This window comes from Dermacentor albipictus, chromosome 7 (genome assembly GCF_038994185.2).
Source record: "Dermacentor albipictus isolate Rhodes 1998 colony chromosome 7, USDA_Dalb.pri_finalv2, whole genome shotgun sequence".
In the NCBI taxonomy this organism is placed as follows: Eukaryota; Metazoa; Arthropoda; class Arachnida; order Ixodida; family Ixodidae; genus Dermacentor; species Dermacentor albipictus.
In genome coordinates this window covers 19380906-19395037 of record NC_091827.1, presented here as the reverse complement: position 1 = coordinate 19395037, position 14132 = coordinate 19380906, and the positions used below count along the sequence as shown (strand labels likewise).

Here is a 14132-nt window from a genome sequence, read left to right as displayed (position 1 = left end):
GGAAGCTTCTGGGATGCTAAAGAAGCAGCTCGCTACAGCCAGCTTCTTTACATCTTAGGTTTTCAGAAGGGTATGCGAATATTCGATAATTTCGAATACCAGCGAATGTGCTTTGGCTCAAATTTCAGTGTTTGGAATTTTCAGATTATTCAGGATGAGCTAATATCAGTACAAAAGCATACAACCCACACTTTCGGTGAGCAAGTAAGTTTGCCACTGACACAACTCATAGCCAAGACAAAGTCTCCGTAGGGCCACAGTTCCGTCCACCGGTTTCTCGATTGGTGAATTTTTAGATCCCGCAAGGCGTATTGCTCAATATTTTGCATCAGTTTGGCCATGGTAGCCTCCGTTCAGTGTGGCAGAATCATAGTTCGGCATGCTCACTCGCAAGTACAATGACTCATACTTGCTTCAAACTCATTTCACAGACGTGAGATAGAGCGTTAGTGGGTGACAGGAGATGTGAATGGACACGGCTATGGACTCGAATGAGTGCAGTTGAATCTTAGTAGACGTAAAAACCGAGTGAGTGGCAGTTGTCATGAGAATGGATCAAAGCCAGTGACAGTGAGTATGATTGGACATGAGTGACTGTCGACGAGTGTGAGTGCACATGAGTATGTATGTGAGAGAGCATGATTGGATGCTGGCAAATGTGAACGAAAGTGGCTGGGATTGCAAGCGAGTGTTGATGAGTTTGAATGGGCATAAGTAGGAACGTGAGTAAATGCCATCCATTCTGAGTACACGTGAGAGTGAGTGAGTGCATGAGCCTGCAGAAAAACATTGGTGAGTGAATATGAGCAAATGCAGGCTTATACTGCCTACCTATGGACAAAGTTTAGTGTGCTTGTCTGTACACTACCATGTCCAGCAAAAAAAAAAAGTGAGAGCGAGAGAGAGAATGAAGATGCTTGCTTGCATTATTCTGCAGGGGCCAAGTGTCCGGCAGTCAGAAGGGCTCCCAGTTGTTGCAGGCGCTTACTCGACAGGGCCGCACCCGGGAGGCCCTCCGGATTTTAGATCAGCTTCTGCAGACTTCTCAGCCAGCTGCCATCTCTGCCCGAGCCCTGCGACCCCTGCTCCAGCAGCTGGCCAGTCTGGGCGAGGTGGAGTCCCTGACCAACCTGCGCTCGCAGCTGCCTGAACGTCTGCTGCGGCAGCTGTCCTATGACAACCTGCTCTGCAATGCATATGTCCACAGGTCAGGTCGAATTGGGGGGCACGATTAAGCAAATTGCCACTGACATACAGCCATCGTGCCGAGAGCTGCCTTGTAACTTGATCATGGTAGTAAAACAAGGTTGTTTGATTTTTTTTATAAGTACAGTCGACTCCTGTTACTTGGATCATTGCGAGACCGCAAGTTTTGGTTGTATTATCTGAAAGCTCCTATTAACAAATGGCGGCACAATGAACGGATTCAAATCTGTTTTATTGCTTGTAGTAGTCTGTCATCGTTGACAGACTATTTCAATGCAATATTACAATAACTATACAAGTCTTCGCTGGCCAGTGGCCCACAGACCACGACATTATTCGCCGTGGCGACAAAAATTGTGAAAAGAGACATTGCCCAGGGCACAACGCAAGCCGTCGTCATCACTGCAGAGCAGATTGCTGCAGTCACTGTAGTCACTGTAGTCATCGAGGGAACCGGTAGCACTGTCTGCTGACGTTCCTGCTGAATTTCTTGTATTTACAAGTTTTTCATAGCCACTGCGCATTAGGGAGAGCCACTGTGGCCGACTTAATTAACCAGTGTGACATGCTTTTGCGTTCGAACTAAACAAGTGTATATGATTTCTCTCTGAGACTTTCCAGCACGTAACTGAGGTTGAATTAATGGGAGTCAACTGCACTGTCTAATGTGATACTGCCACAACCAAGCCCCGAATGCGTACCAGTTTTTCTTGGCATCCAATGCTGCGACGTTCCTTTGTTGTTGAAGTCATAGAGTTTCTTAGAAAAATCAGTATACTAATAGACAATTTTTTGTGGCTATGAAGGGAAAGCTACAGGGACAGAGCTTCTGCACATGTGTTACCCTGCCAAAGTCCACCAGCATTTGACAGTGCTTGGTTGCTCGAAACAGACGGTGAATCGACACAGCTTCTATGTGTGACGGTTTCGCGTTTGCCTAAACGTGGAAGAGAAAAGCCACAAACACAACATAAGTAAAATTTTACATTCAGTGGTGTGTTTTCTTATTGGACTGTTGCTAATAAGGTGTTTGTGCTTTCTTTTCCCCAGGTTAAACTAACACGGATGAAAACGCTGGACTCTTCAGAAGCGCGCTCACTTGTGCGCACTTTGCCGTCGTAGCTTTGCCTTCATAGCCACAGTAACTTGTCCGCGAGTATAGAGGAAACTCTGGCGCTAGTTTGTATGAGAGCTGCAATCATGGTGGTTCAGCCCACACAGAAATGGTACATAGATTTGCCTAGCGTTTGTCCTTCTGGATTGAAATGGCTTTGTGGCTTCGCAAATTGATAAATCTTAACAAAATATTACATTACAAATGCAACAATTCGGAATGATTATGCTGCACACAAGGACTAATTGCCTTGCTTTGTCTAAAATAGTGTGAGTACGTGGATATTTGTAACGATAAAATGCAATAAGTAATGTCACAAGAACATTTTAAACCATGAATACAAAGACTAGACATACCTGTATACTAAACTAACCATCATATCACGTGGTAGCTGAATTGTCGCAGCACCAGACGCATGGGAAGCTCTATGGGTTCATAAACTGGACATCCATGTGTCATGTCTGTACAGTTTCCACGTCAGTCAATATAGCAGGCATCTGTTTACATTGTCATCACTGGAGGCATCATTGTCACAGCTGTGTCAAACCTTGTCATGATGTGTCAAGTTTGTTGTGATAACTGTAATACTAGAACCATACAGTGGGCATCCCCGCTCGAGTAGACAAGGTTGGAGTATGGTGACTAGGTTGGCTGGCTGTGCTCACCATGGTTTTGTGCCTTGTTGGACCTGTACCACGTGCGTGTGTTGCAGGTGTCTGCCTCATGACCACTGCTAGCCTTTTAGCTGTTGTCAGGCTTGCCTCATGTAAGTGGCACAAGCCTATTCTGACGTTAGGGAGTTCAGTATAGCATGTCCATAATCTGCCTGAGTGGCTTCAGTATATATAATAGAGGTGTGCAAATACTTAGATGACACCAAATCGAATTGAATAGTGAATTTTCGAATATTTCAATTCGTGAATCGTGTGTCTACTATTCGATATATTGGGTGTGGACGCCCACGCAGTGCCACCTGTCGCATGGGCCATGGATCCCCTCCTGGTCGATGCCGCACAAACAGAGCACCCAGTGCGCCGTGGACCCATTGCGCTCCGTCGGCTGGGGCCACCTAGAGTTGGCCCTGAGTTGACAGGACTGATCGAAATGATAATGTGACGCAGACCGGGTGAACGATACGGACATGGGGTAACAAGCATAGCGCAAGCTTGGTGTGACTCTCCAAATTTCAGATTCTTTGACGGCGAATCTGACAATGAAACAGCATGAACGGCACATGCTGTTTACCGTCGGCGCCGGCTAGACGCAAGCTAGTGATTGAGTCACATGATGCATAGTCCTTTCGTCTGTCGCACAGATTGACCTTAAGATAACCCAACTGTTGTAAAGTTGGTTTAGCCCTTCTGTATTTTAACAACTCGAAAGGAAAACTTTCTGTGCAAAAAATAAAAGATTGCTGCAAAACACAGGTCCACTAGTAAACTGAGAACCTTATTAATATTCAGTACTACAGAATGTCACTAATTCATTAGTCTCAGGAGGGGGGAGTGGGGGGAAACTATTCTATTGAACAGCAATTCTGCTGATAAACAAAATGTATTTTCGAGACTTTCATGCACAGAACCGAGCTGTAATCAGTGCTGGCACACTAATTTGGTGTTCCCTTACATCAGAGTAGACCCTACTGCATATCTTGATTTCTACGTACCCAAGTTACTAATAGTTTGCAACACACTTTTTATTCAGTGCTAGGAGACTCCAGAGAATGTGCAGCATTACTTTCTTGCTTAACATTTCTAAGCATTAAATATTACGAAAAATTCTCCAATATTCGATATTCAACCATTTTTTTTTTGTCTTGATTTGATTCGATGTTCAGTATGAAATTCACTATTCGGTATTTGCACACCTATAATATATAAGGTTTTAAATGCATGTACTTCACAACGCCAAACCGTGAATGTAACTGCGTGCTCATTATATGACTGTATCCACTCATCCGCATTCCTCGTTCTGCTACTGCAGTGGACGAGCAGGTGACCTGTTGTCACAACTGGAGAATGCGCCGGGCGAGTGGGTGTCTGGTGGACGCTGTCCATTCGGCGGTCTCGTGGGGCTCCTCACACGCCACCCCGAGATGGCCGACCGGGTGGAGGCGTTGGGCCGCACCTACGGCACGGAGCACGACTGCTGGACCCCCCTGAATGCTCTGTGGTCCCATCGGGTGCTTCAGCAGGACTACGCAGGGGCGGACCAATTGCTCAAGGTACTTGTCCTGCTGGCAATGAGGGCACTTGTTAGGAAGAAGACAAGGTTGCGACCTCTAGTAAAGACCCTTTTGGTAATTGTAAAGCTAGCTTTTCCGCAAAGCAGTTTGGCCGACTAATGGTGGCATGGTCATATTTGCAAACAGCATGTACAAGTGTAGTTAGCTTGTATTATGAAACAGAAAATGTAGCTGTGTCTCTCGTGATGAAACCACACACAAGAGACAAGCCCCGACATGTGCGACAAGCACGTGGTCTTCATTTGACCAATGACCAGGCGACCAGGGCCTGTGTGTAGTGCAAAGAAGTGTACTTGGGAATAATGAAAAGGGTCTATAATGTTGCTCTCGGTGACAAATTGGGGCCGGCATTGTTTCGTGAACAGTGCACGTGGCAGTCAATAACCCACTCCCACCTGCATATTTTACGCTCCTTCCCGTGCAGTGCATGGTCAAGTCGTGGTGCATTCAGCGATTGGTATTTCACCAATAAGTGGCAGTGGGGTCCTGGAAAAGACCTGGGAAAGTTACTTAATATAAAATGAGTGTGGTGTGGAAAATAAAGACTCGGATAACACTATGATGGTGACTTTCAACAGTGTTTATTCGCAATGTACAAGTCACATAAGCACAGGTGTGTGTTTAAGAAGAAAGAATGAAAAACAGTCTAAGGTATCAGATTGACTGAGTCAGACGAAGACAAGACAAATACCGTATTTACTCGCATAATGATCGCACTCACGTAATGATCGCACCCCTGAATTTTGTCGTCAAAATTCGATTTTTTTTATTTCCCGTGTAATGATCGCACCCTGAACTTGCCGCAGCGATATGTCGTGTGCCAAGTCTAGCTAATAATGATCGCGCTTACCATCTGTCGAATGCTACACAGACTCGTCTGCACGCACCAAACGTGCTTAAGTAGATGCCTCATTTCATTACTTGCATCACTTTCCGCACTTCCATGGCAAAAAGAGGTACAACCAAACTTGCCTTTATTATGGGTAGGCTTTATGATGGTTATAGTTAACAAAAACAAAAAAGGTGCCTTTTGATTCTTTTCATCTGCACTCGTGAGCACGCAACAAATCGCACACGGCAATGATAGTAGCCACGTTTACACCGATACGTTAGAAGTGTACCTTATCCATACGCTGACGCTTGTAACACAGCTAAGATATTCGCCCACCCTTAGCGGAAACGTGCCGTGTTGGGATAGTAGTGAAAACAGATGCCGCAGTTTCCGCAGCACGCCGGCCATGGGTTTCTGTCACTGGCAGCTAAGCGCGCCCATCTGTTTCTGTCCCCTCAAAGTGGACATGGCTACGTTATTGCCGCAAACTTGCTGATATTAACGATATTATTCATCACTGACACGGAAGAAACTGTTTCAATGCACGTAATGTACTCACGAGAAGAAGAAAAAAAAAAAGATCGCGTTCGGCGCGTTTGGCTTGCTCCACCGGCCGCCATTTTTGTTTTGGTGTACCGCACCCGCATTCCGCAGCAAACGCGGGACGAAAAAATTTTTTTTTCGCGGGAAATTTAACTCGCGTAATGATCGCACCCCTGAATTTGCGTCAATTTTTTCTGACAAAAAAGTGCGATCATTATGCGAGTAAATACGGTATAGCATGGACGCCAACTGCCCACTAATCTTCAATTAGAGATGCACACGCATATTTATGTGCATGCAGCTTACACCGTCGCTATGTGTGACCGGCTAGATCATTTCCAGATACTGTCGATTTGAATTGTGCAGAAGTTCCACCTGAATTAAGAAGCTTTACAATTGATTCGGTATATGGTCAGCCAATTAAAATTTTCTGATTGGTTTTATTTATTTGAACCTAGCAATTAGTAGCTTATCATTGTCACTTGCTGCAGTTTTGTACTTTGTTGTGATTTTGTAACTGCTCCTATCCATAATGCCTCTGGCCCTGAGGGTATCATGGATAAATATGTAAAGATTGTGCAGATACCATTGATGATGATGTTAATGTAAGCAAATAGCATATATTTGCTGCAGTGAGAATATTTATGTTGCATTTGTTGTTTTTTGTTGTTTCATTAGGTTATTCTGCAGATAACAGAGCCATTAACCTGCACATATACCGGGTGTCCCAGCTAACTTGAACCAAGGGTTTAAAAATGAAATATTGGGGTCAGGAGAGTGAAACTACCTGCATATTGGTGACAGGCATTTGGCGCACCACAGGAAATTTTTTGTATCGCAATTACTTAACTAGTAATTAAGATAATTTTTTTAAAATTTTTAATATTGACTTTAGACACTAAGTGTGATTCGCAAAGTTGGAGAGCACTTTCAGAAACCCCCATTCCATTATTCGCCATAAAGAAAACCTTACGTGTACCTCTTTTTTCGAGCTCGAAAGAAAGCCCGCGAAATACAAAAAAAACCACGTGACGAGCGCATTTGCGCGCCGCGATCGTGCTGCTCTCAACCGTGCTTTCAGTGAACGAAATCAGCTCCGGTATTCATTCGGCGGCCCCGTTGCAGCGGCAGGCCGATATCTTGGCGGGGGTTTTTCGTCCGCGTCAGCTAGTTGGCACCCGGCGACGACGACTTAGTCCCAATCTGATAAGATACTGAGATGGCGAGTCTGCTTTGTCACTCAGAAGCAAAAGAGAAATACAGGGAATAATGTTTCGCCGCGAGGTGTTGGCGGCTGTGTGTTGCAGTTTCCTAATGAGGATTTTGAAAGCTGGAAGCAGCGGTGAAGCACAGTTTGTCGTGTGCTCTTCTTATGCCACTCTCATGCGAGACTGAATCTTTGGTGTAGTGATTACTAGCACTGCAGACATGCCGTTTACAAATGAAGAGAAAGCAGACATGGTTCTGGCTCTAGGTGCATGTCATGGGAACAGAAGGCGCGCTGCAGACCTTATGCAACAATGGCACCCAGGCAGGCGGCCAAGTTCAGTAACGATCCTGCGTGCCTTCGAGACGCTGCGACGGATGGGCAGTTTTACGTCCACACGACACAGAGCACCTGTTTTTGACGAGGACTTCGAGACGCATATTTTATCGCTGTTCGCTCTGGAACCCCAAGCAAGCGTGCGCAGCGTGAGCGAGGATACCGGAGTCTCCAGGTCATCAGTTTGGCGAATACTGCGCAAACACCGCCTGCATCCGTACCACGTACAGCTTCATCAAAATCTGTTGCCACGGGACTTCCAAAACAGGACCGATTTTGCTAATTGGATTCTGATAAAGATGCAGGACGACCCGGATTTTTTGAACAAAGTGATATGGAGTGACGAAGCTAGTTTTTCGCGCAATTCACAGGTGAACCTGCACAATGCTCATTACTGGAGCGATTCAAATCCCTACTGGGTTTTACAGACGCAGCACCAGTACCAGTGGTCATTTAGTGTTTGGTGTGGACTTTTCGACGGTAGTTTGATCGGGCCTGTGTTTTTCGACCAGACGCTGACAGCAGATCGCTACACCAATGATATCCTCAGAGGACCCGTTGACGACTTCCTTTCGGATCTACCGCTCGCCAGGGCCACAAATGTGTGGTTTCAACACGATGGCGCCCCCGCGCACAGCAGCGCCAAGGCTCGGACCTGGCTCGACGCAGCGTTCCCGCAGAAATGGATAGGACGACTAGGTCCCGTGAACTGGCCAGCCAGGTCTCCTGATATGACACCTCTGGACTACTTTTTGTGGGGTCATATCAAGGACAAGGTGTACAGCACACCAACTTCCACACCGCAAGACCTTAAAGACAAAATAACGGAAGTCTGTTTAAACATGCCTGAGGCTGTCATACGAAATGCAACGGCTGATTTGGTTACAAGATGCCAGAGCTGTATCGTCGCACAAGGTGACCTATTCGAGCACTTTTTATAATTGGTAAGAAACCGAAATGAAATGGAGTCAGGACAACCGCATGCCACGGCTGTCATCGCCGCACAGCCAAGCCATAAACCGCCACTTTTATTTTCTTTGCAACTGGCAAATAAAACTCCTCTCATTTGAAAACTTCGAGCTTGGCAGTCTTTATCGCGACTGCAAAGCGCAGCGCACTCGCTGCAATTTACACCGTCACGCGCGAACTGGCTGACACGGCCGAAGAAACCACCACCAAGATATCGGCCTGCCTCTGAAACGGGGCCGCCGAATGAATACCGGAGCTGATTTCGTTCACTGAAAGCACGGTTGAGAGCAGCACGATCGCGGCGCGCGAATGCGCTCGTCACGTGGTTTTTTTTGTATTTCGCGAGCTTTCTTTCGAGCTCGAAAAAAGAGGTACACGTAAGGTTTTCTTTATGGCGAATAATGGAATGGGGGTTTCTGAAAGTGCTCTCCAACTTTGCGAATCACACTTAGTGTCTAAAGTCAATATTAAAAATTTTAAAAAAATTATCTTAATTACTAGTTAAGTAATTGCAATACAAAAAATTTCCTGTGGTGCGCCAAATGCCTGTCACCAATATGCAGGTAGTTTCACTCTCCTGACCCCAATATTTCATTTTTAAACCCTTGGTTCAAGTTAGCTGGGACACCCGGTATAGCATTAGCGTAGGTGGACAGCAAGGGCATCTTGGAGAGCTATGTAGTTGGCATCCGACGATGAATGTGCCAAAGAGTTTGAGTTTCGAGTGCACAAGCCCGATGTGTTGATCACTAACCTCCAGCCACCAATCCGTGGCCCCCAACTGCCGACCAAGAAGAAAATCGAAAGAGCAATAAAGCAATTAACTTACTACAGTCAAATCATGACAATTTATGGTTGATTTAATAAAATAAATCATGAACTGCGACGATTTCACTGTGTGGTGCATGCCAGCCATAGCTGCTGAAATGCAGAGATTCCTTGCTGAAACTAGAGTCTGCTGGTTGTTGCGTTTCTCGCAGGAGTTTCCACAGCTGGGTCCACAGCTCCTGTTTGTGCCAGTGATGCACGAGTCCAGGGACAAAAAAGATGTGAGAACTCGTCCACCACTTTATCCCATTCAAGCTTTGTGTGCACAATTGTACATGCCTGAGGCAGTGCCTCAGAAGCAAGAACACTCCTTTAAGCAACAAGTTTCAAAATATGTAGCGTTCATCTTGAAGCACTTCCAATTAGACCTGTCTATTCAAGTACATTCAAGGTCTATTCAAGTACATGTAAAACACAAAAACGCTTTTCTGCGATAACCCTTGGCCCAGTTTTAATGAAGTTTGTTGCATTTGAGAGAGAAAGTTGAATTCTAGTGACTGTTGGAAGCAGATTTTGGATTTAGGTCCTGAATTTTGTTGAAAGAATTTTCAAAAATATGAAAATTAAAAAAAATGGAAGCACAAAGTTTACAAATTAATAGCTTTCCATCAAGAACAGGTAGCGAAATTCTGTAAATGGCTTTCATTAGATTAATAAAAGCAGACAAATTCAGTGTGTCAATTTATATACTATTACATGAATTTGTTAGGTTGTTTACAGAGGTTCCGCAAAAGCTGTATTTTCATATGACTAAATTTTTTGGGATTCATGTGTAACATATCAATTTTGTCAGCTTTAGATGTGCTATTATATGCAATTCACAGAACTGTGATGTCATTTTTCATTGCTGAGTTACGAAGTTGTAAACTTTATAGTTTCTGTTTCTGAAAATGTGTGATTTTTGCCAATTTTTAGTAAAATATTTGACAATAGATCAAAAATTAGAAATGAACAGTCACTAGATTTTAAGTTTTTCTTTTAAATGCAACAAACATCGTCAAGTTCGATGGAGTGGTTGCCGTGAAAAACGAATTCTCCTTTTACATGTATTTAGATAGGAGCACCCGAGCTAAACCTTCCTCTTAAGCACAAAACTCTTGTAATTCAAGTCCATTATGAGCTAGAACACTGAAACTTTCACGCTCTGTGGGCAATATAAGTAGAAATATTGTGGGCATTTATAAGCTACACTTTGTCATCTGTACATGATCATCAACATGTGGGGTTCATATGGCGTTCTTCTTCATCATCGCTTGTGGGGCTCGCTCTTGTGTGATCCGTGCTTTGGGCATGGTCGGTTCGCCGCATCTCCGACGCGTAATAAACGTCGGGATAACTGCTGCATCACAATATGAGTACTTAAGTTAGCATAACATTCTAAAAAAATTTCTATACTTCTCAGCAAACATTTTTTCACAATTTATATGACATATCTTGCCATAAGTTTATTCAAAAATTAGATATTTGGAAATTGCATTTTTTTAGCTTTATATTGACGTATACGTTTTGTTGTAACTATGGTGTATATATTGTTACCAAGCGCATCCACAGAGAAAGCTTAAGACAGTAGAGAAGGCTTCGACGCTTCCTAATGTTGTGTACACTGGCCTCCATCTTTTATGCCAGCGAATGCTTTGTAAATATGCTGTAAATATATTTAAACCTGTTTTATTTCCATAACAATATTAGTCAATAAAATGTCATCACCGAAGCATTAAAGGAGAGCCTTTTATTCATGCTGAAGAAAGAGTTAAGAGGAGGTCATTACAGTATATCACATGCACTCTGAAGAACTGTACAATGGAAAACATCCAAGTTCGAATGCCGTGCAAAGGCTTGTAACCTTGGCTGGGCTGCTTAAATATTGTGAAAGAGTACAGAATGCCAGTGCTTAGTTTGTTTTTGAAACTTGTGTACTTGTGCGCTGCTAGGTAATAGACATAAGGACTTTAGTGATCTCATGAGACTCATGTGATCTCAGTGATCTCATGTCAAGCACTTTTTCAAAAAATTTCAATTATATTCTGGGGTTTTACATGCCAAAACCATGATCCAATTACGAGGCACGCCGGAGTGTGGTACTTTGGATTAATTTTTACCATCTGGGGTTCTTTAGCATGCACCCATTGCACGGTATGCGAGCGTTTTTTTTTTTACGTTTCGCACCCATCGAAATGTGACCACTGCGGCCGGGATTTGATCTCGTGGCTTTGTACTTAGCAGCACCACATCATAGCCACTAAGCCGTCACGGCAGGTTCGCACGTTTCAGGACAATTCGTAAATCGTGCTTAAGGTGCAGCTGGACAAAAGCTGATCTAATTAAATTTATTTTGATTGAATAGATTTTATTTCACAGCGGGCATGGGTTTAGAAAAACATGTCAATAAATGGTAGTGAGGTTGTCTGCTCTTGAAGTGCCCAGTAGCATACCTGCCAACTTTTCGAAGTTTCTGCAAAGTTTGCAGATTCGGGCTTCTTCTTCAAATTTACAAATGGCTTGTCTGGCTTTCCTAAAGGTGTATTCTACTTGTAAAGTACTTTTGCTCCTCACTCTTGCCAGAGTCACTGAGTGGTCCCTGCTTCTAGCAAGTTTATTCACGCAAGTTCCTGAAGCAGGTCAAATCGGAAACTTCAAAATTTCTATGTTCACAGCATGGCTGGTAAAAAAGTATTAGTGTAGCATGCAACACTGCTATTTTCTTTTAAACTTTACCTTTTAAATGCAATCGTAAGGCTTCGTTGTCAGCTGCAACCTTTCTGTGTGCTCCGATATTGCATAGCACGGCGTTGAGCTCCTTTGTGTTTCAGGAACGCATGGCTCGCTACCTGGCAGATACATTGGCTGCTCATGGCAGCTCCCCAAGGAGCCAGGCCGTTGCACAGAGCAATTTGATCCGTGTTCTCGGTGAGTGATCTGTACAGCGCTTCCCTGTTGGTGGCAGGCTTGAAAGATGTGGCCTTGCACGCTGATCGTTTTGTCTTTTGGATAGCTAAAAACCAGCACTGGCTTAGTTTAGTCTAGTGAAGTATTCTTTCCCAGATTTCAAGATGAGTAGACAACCTGCCCTCAAGTGGTAGCCGAGCCGAACCCACATCCTACTTTTAACATTCCCATCCTTTAACCGCGCACATTTTGTAGTAATATGATCCGCATGACGCTTGCAGTTAACGGGATCTTCCACGTCCACTGCCATGGCTACTGACAGGCGCTAACTAGCACTTCTAGGACTGATCTTGTAAATGTACCCAAATATTCAGGAAAGTGAGTGGTAAGATGGCTGCTGCAGTAGCCTAATTAGTAGAGCGTGGCACCCATAATGCGAAAGATGTGTGTTCAGCGCCCACATGTGGCAAGTTGTTTTAGTTTCTTTAGTTTAGCATGAAATGTGTTTTATGTAAAGCTCTATAGAAAATATGTGCCATGTACATGCATCACGAAACCACCATCACACAAATCCATGAGATGACGATGCTTTGCCATTTTATGCCTACCTTATGGTTAAGAAAATAGGCATAGAAAGGATAGGAAGGTTCAATTTGTTAACGGAAATGTGCTCTTTATGAGATATATTTGTTTCAGTGAGGATATTTAGGTATCATTTGCTTTATCACTGAGTAATTTTGTAGACAGCTTGGCTGGCAGCTTGGACACCTATGAAAGTAGTTAAGATTGCAGTGCTTGGAAGTGTCTTGCAGTCATACTTTGCCATTTTGTGCCTGCCTAATAGGAAGGTTTGCTTTATTAAAAGAATTGTGCCCTTGATGACGTGTATATGTTCCAATGAGGATATATAGGTATAATTTGTTTCATCACTGAATAATTTTGTAGAAGAGATGGCCAGCAGCCTGGATATTTATAAGAGTAGTAAATATTGTAGTGCATGGAAGTAGTAAATATATCAGTGCCTGGGCATCGGCATTCCTCACACTTTTTTGAACGTAAATGGTCACCGCTTAGTGGAACTGCAGCCGCTCAATTTTGAACATGTGTATGGGTGGATGCGCGCAATGCTCTAATGATGCAGTTACGCCGCATACGCGCTCGCCATAAGGTCGAATATGCCTGCGATGCCTGGTAGCCTCCGGAATTGTGTTTATGCTGCATGGCAGCACAGCTCTCGAGTGCTTGCTATCGCCATGATTGCTTCACCCTTCTAGCAAAATTGTAATTATTAAAAGACTGCATATTTATGGGACTTGTATTTGTCAATGTATAGCGAAGTTGCCACTGCCTCCTAGAATGCATGTTTTACTTTCATTTTGTGGACCAATTCCTCTGAAAGAGGGATCAACCAATTGTTCATTTTATCCACTTTTATTTCCCCTTGTTTATTATTATTCCTACATTTCAATTAAACATAACAGTTAATTTTCCTATGTTATGTTATGATTTTAGGTGCAATATTACAGATTATTGCAATAAGAGGGCTTACAGTGTTCAACTGACAGCATGGCCTCCGGTTGTGAGCAACATGCTACATCACTTGAAAGGGCATTCATCAGAACGTAGCGTAAAGATTCACTTTCTTTGCAAGTCTTGTGGCACAAGTGCCACGAGGCGCTTGTGCCAGAAGAAATTCAGGTGCTTCTGCCAGAATTTACGTTTCGGCAGAATGTGAATTTGCACCGTCATGGTGTACCTTGCACTCCTCACACCAAAATTTCAACAAACTCTATGTGTCTGTGTATATCAGCGTTGCAGGGTAGCGTGGATGAGGCCCTCAAGCTGCTGCAGGCGGCCGACGAGTCGAGCATATCCCCATGGGCATTGGTTACGCTGCGGGATGCCTTGGAGGCCGCCGGCAAGCCTGTGCCGTTCCAGGTGCCTCAGTCACGGCAGCAGGTATGTT

General features: G+C 44.0%; 1 protein-coding gene across 1 annotated transcript in view; it reads left to right on the top strand.

Moving 5' to 3' along the window:
* The window catches only part of bsf (bicoid stability factor), a 69386-nt gene that overhangs the window by 49614 nt on the left and 5640 nt on the right, over nt 1-14132 (top strand). The window contains exons 26-30 of the mRNA XM_065424749.2: nt 938-1207; nt 4304-4544; nt 9433-9501; nt 12091-12187; nt 13977-14125. Coding sequence (XP_065280821.2) covers nt 938-1207; nt 4304-4544; nt 9433-9501; nt 12091-12187; nt 13977-14125 — 826 coding nt within the window. The remainder of the gene's footprint in view (nt 1-937; nt 1208-4303; nt 4545-9432; nt 9502-12090; nt 12188-13976; nt 14126-14132) is intronic.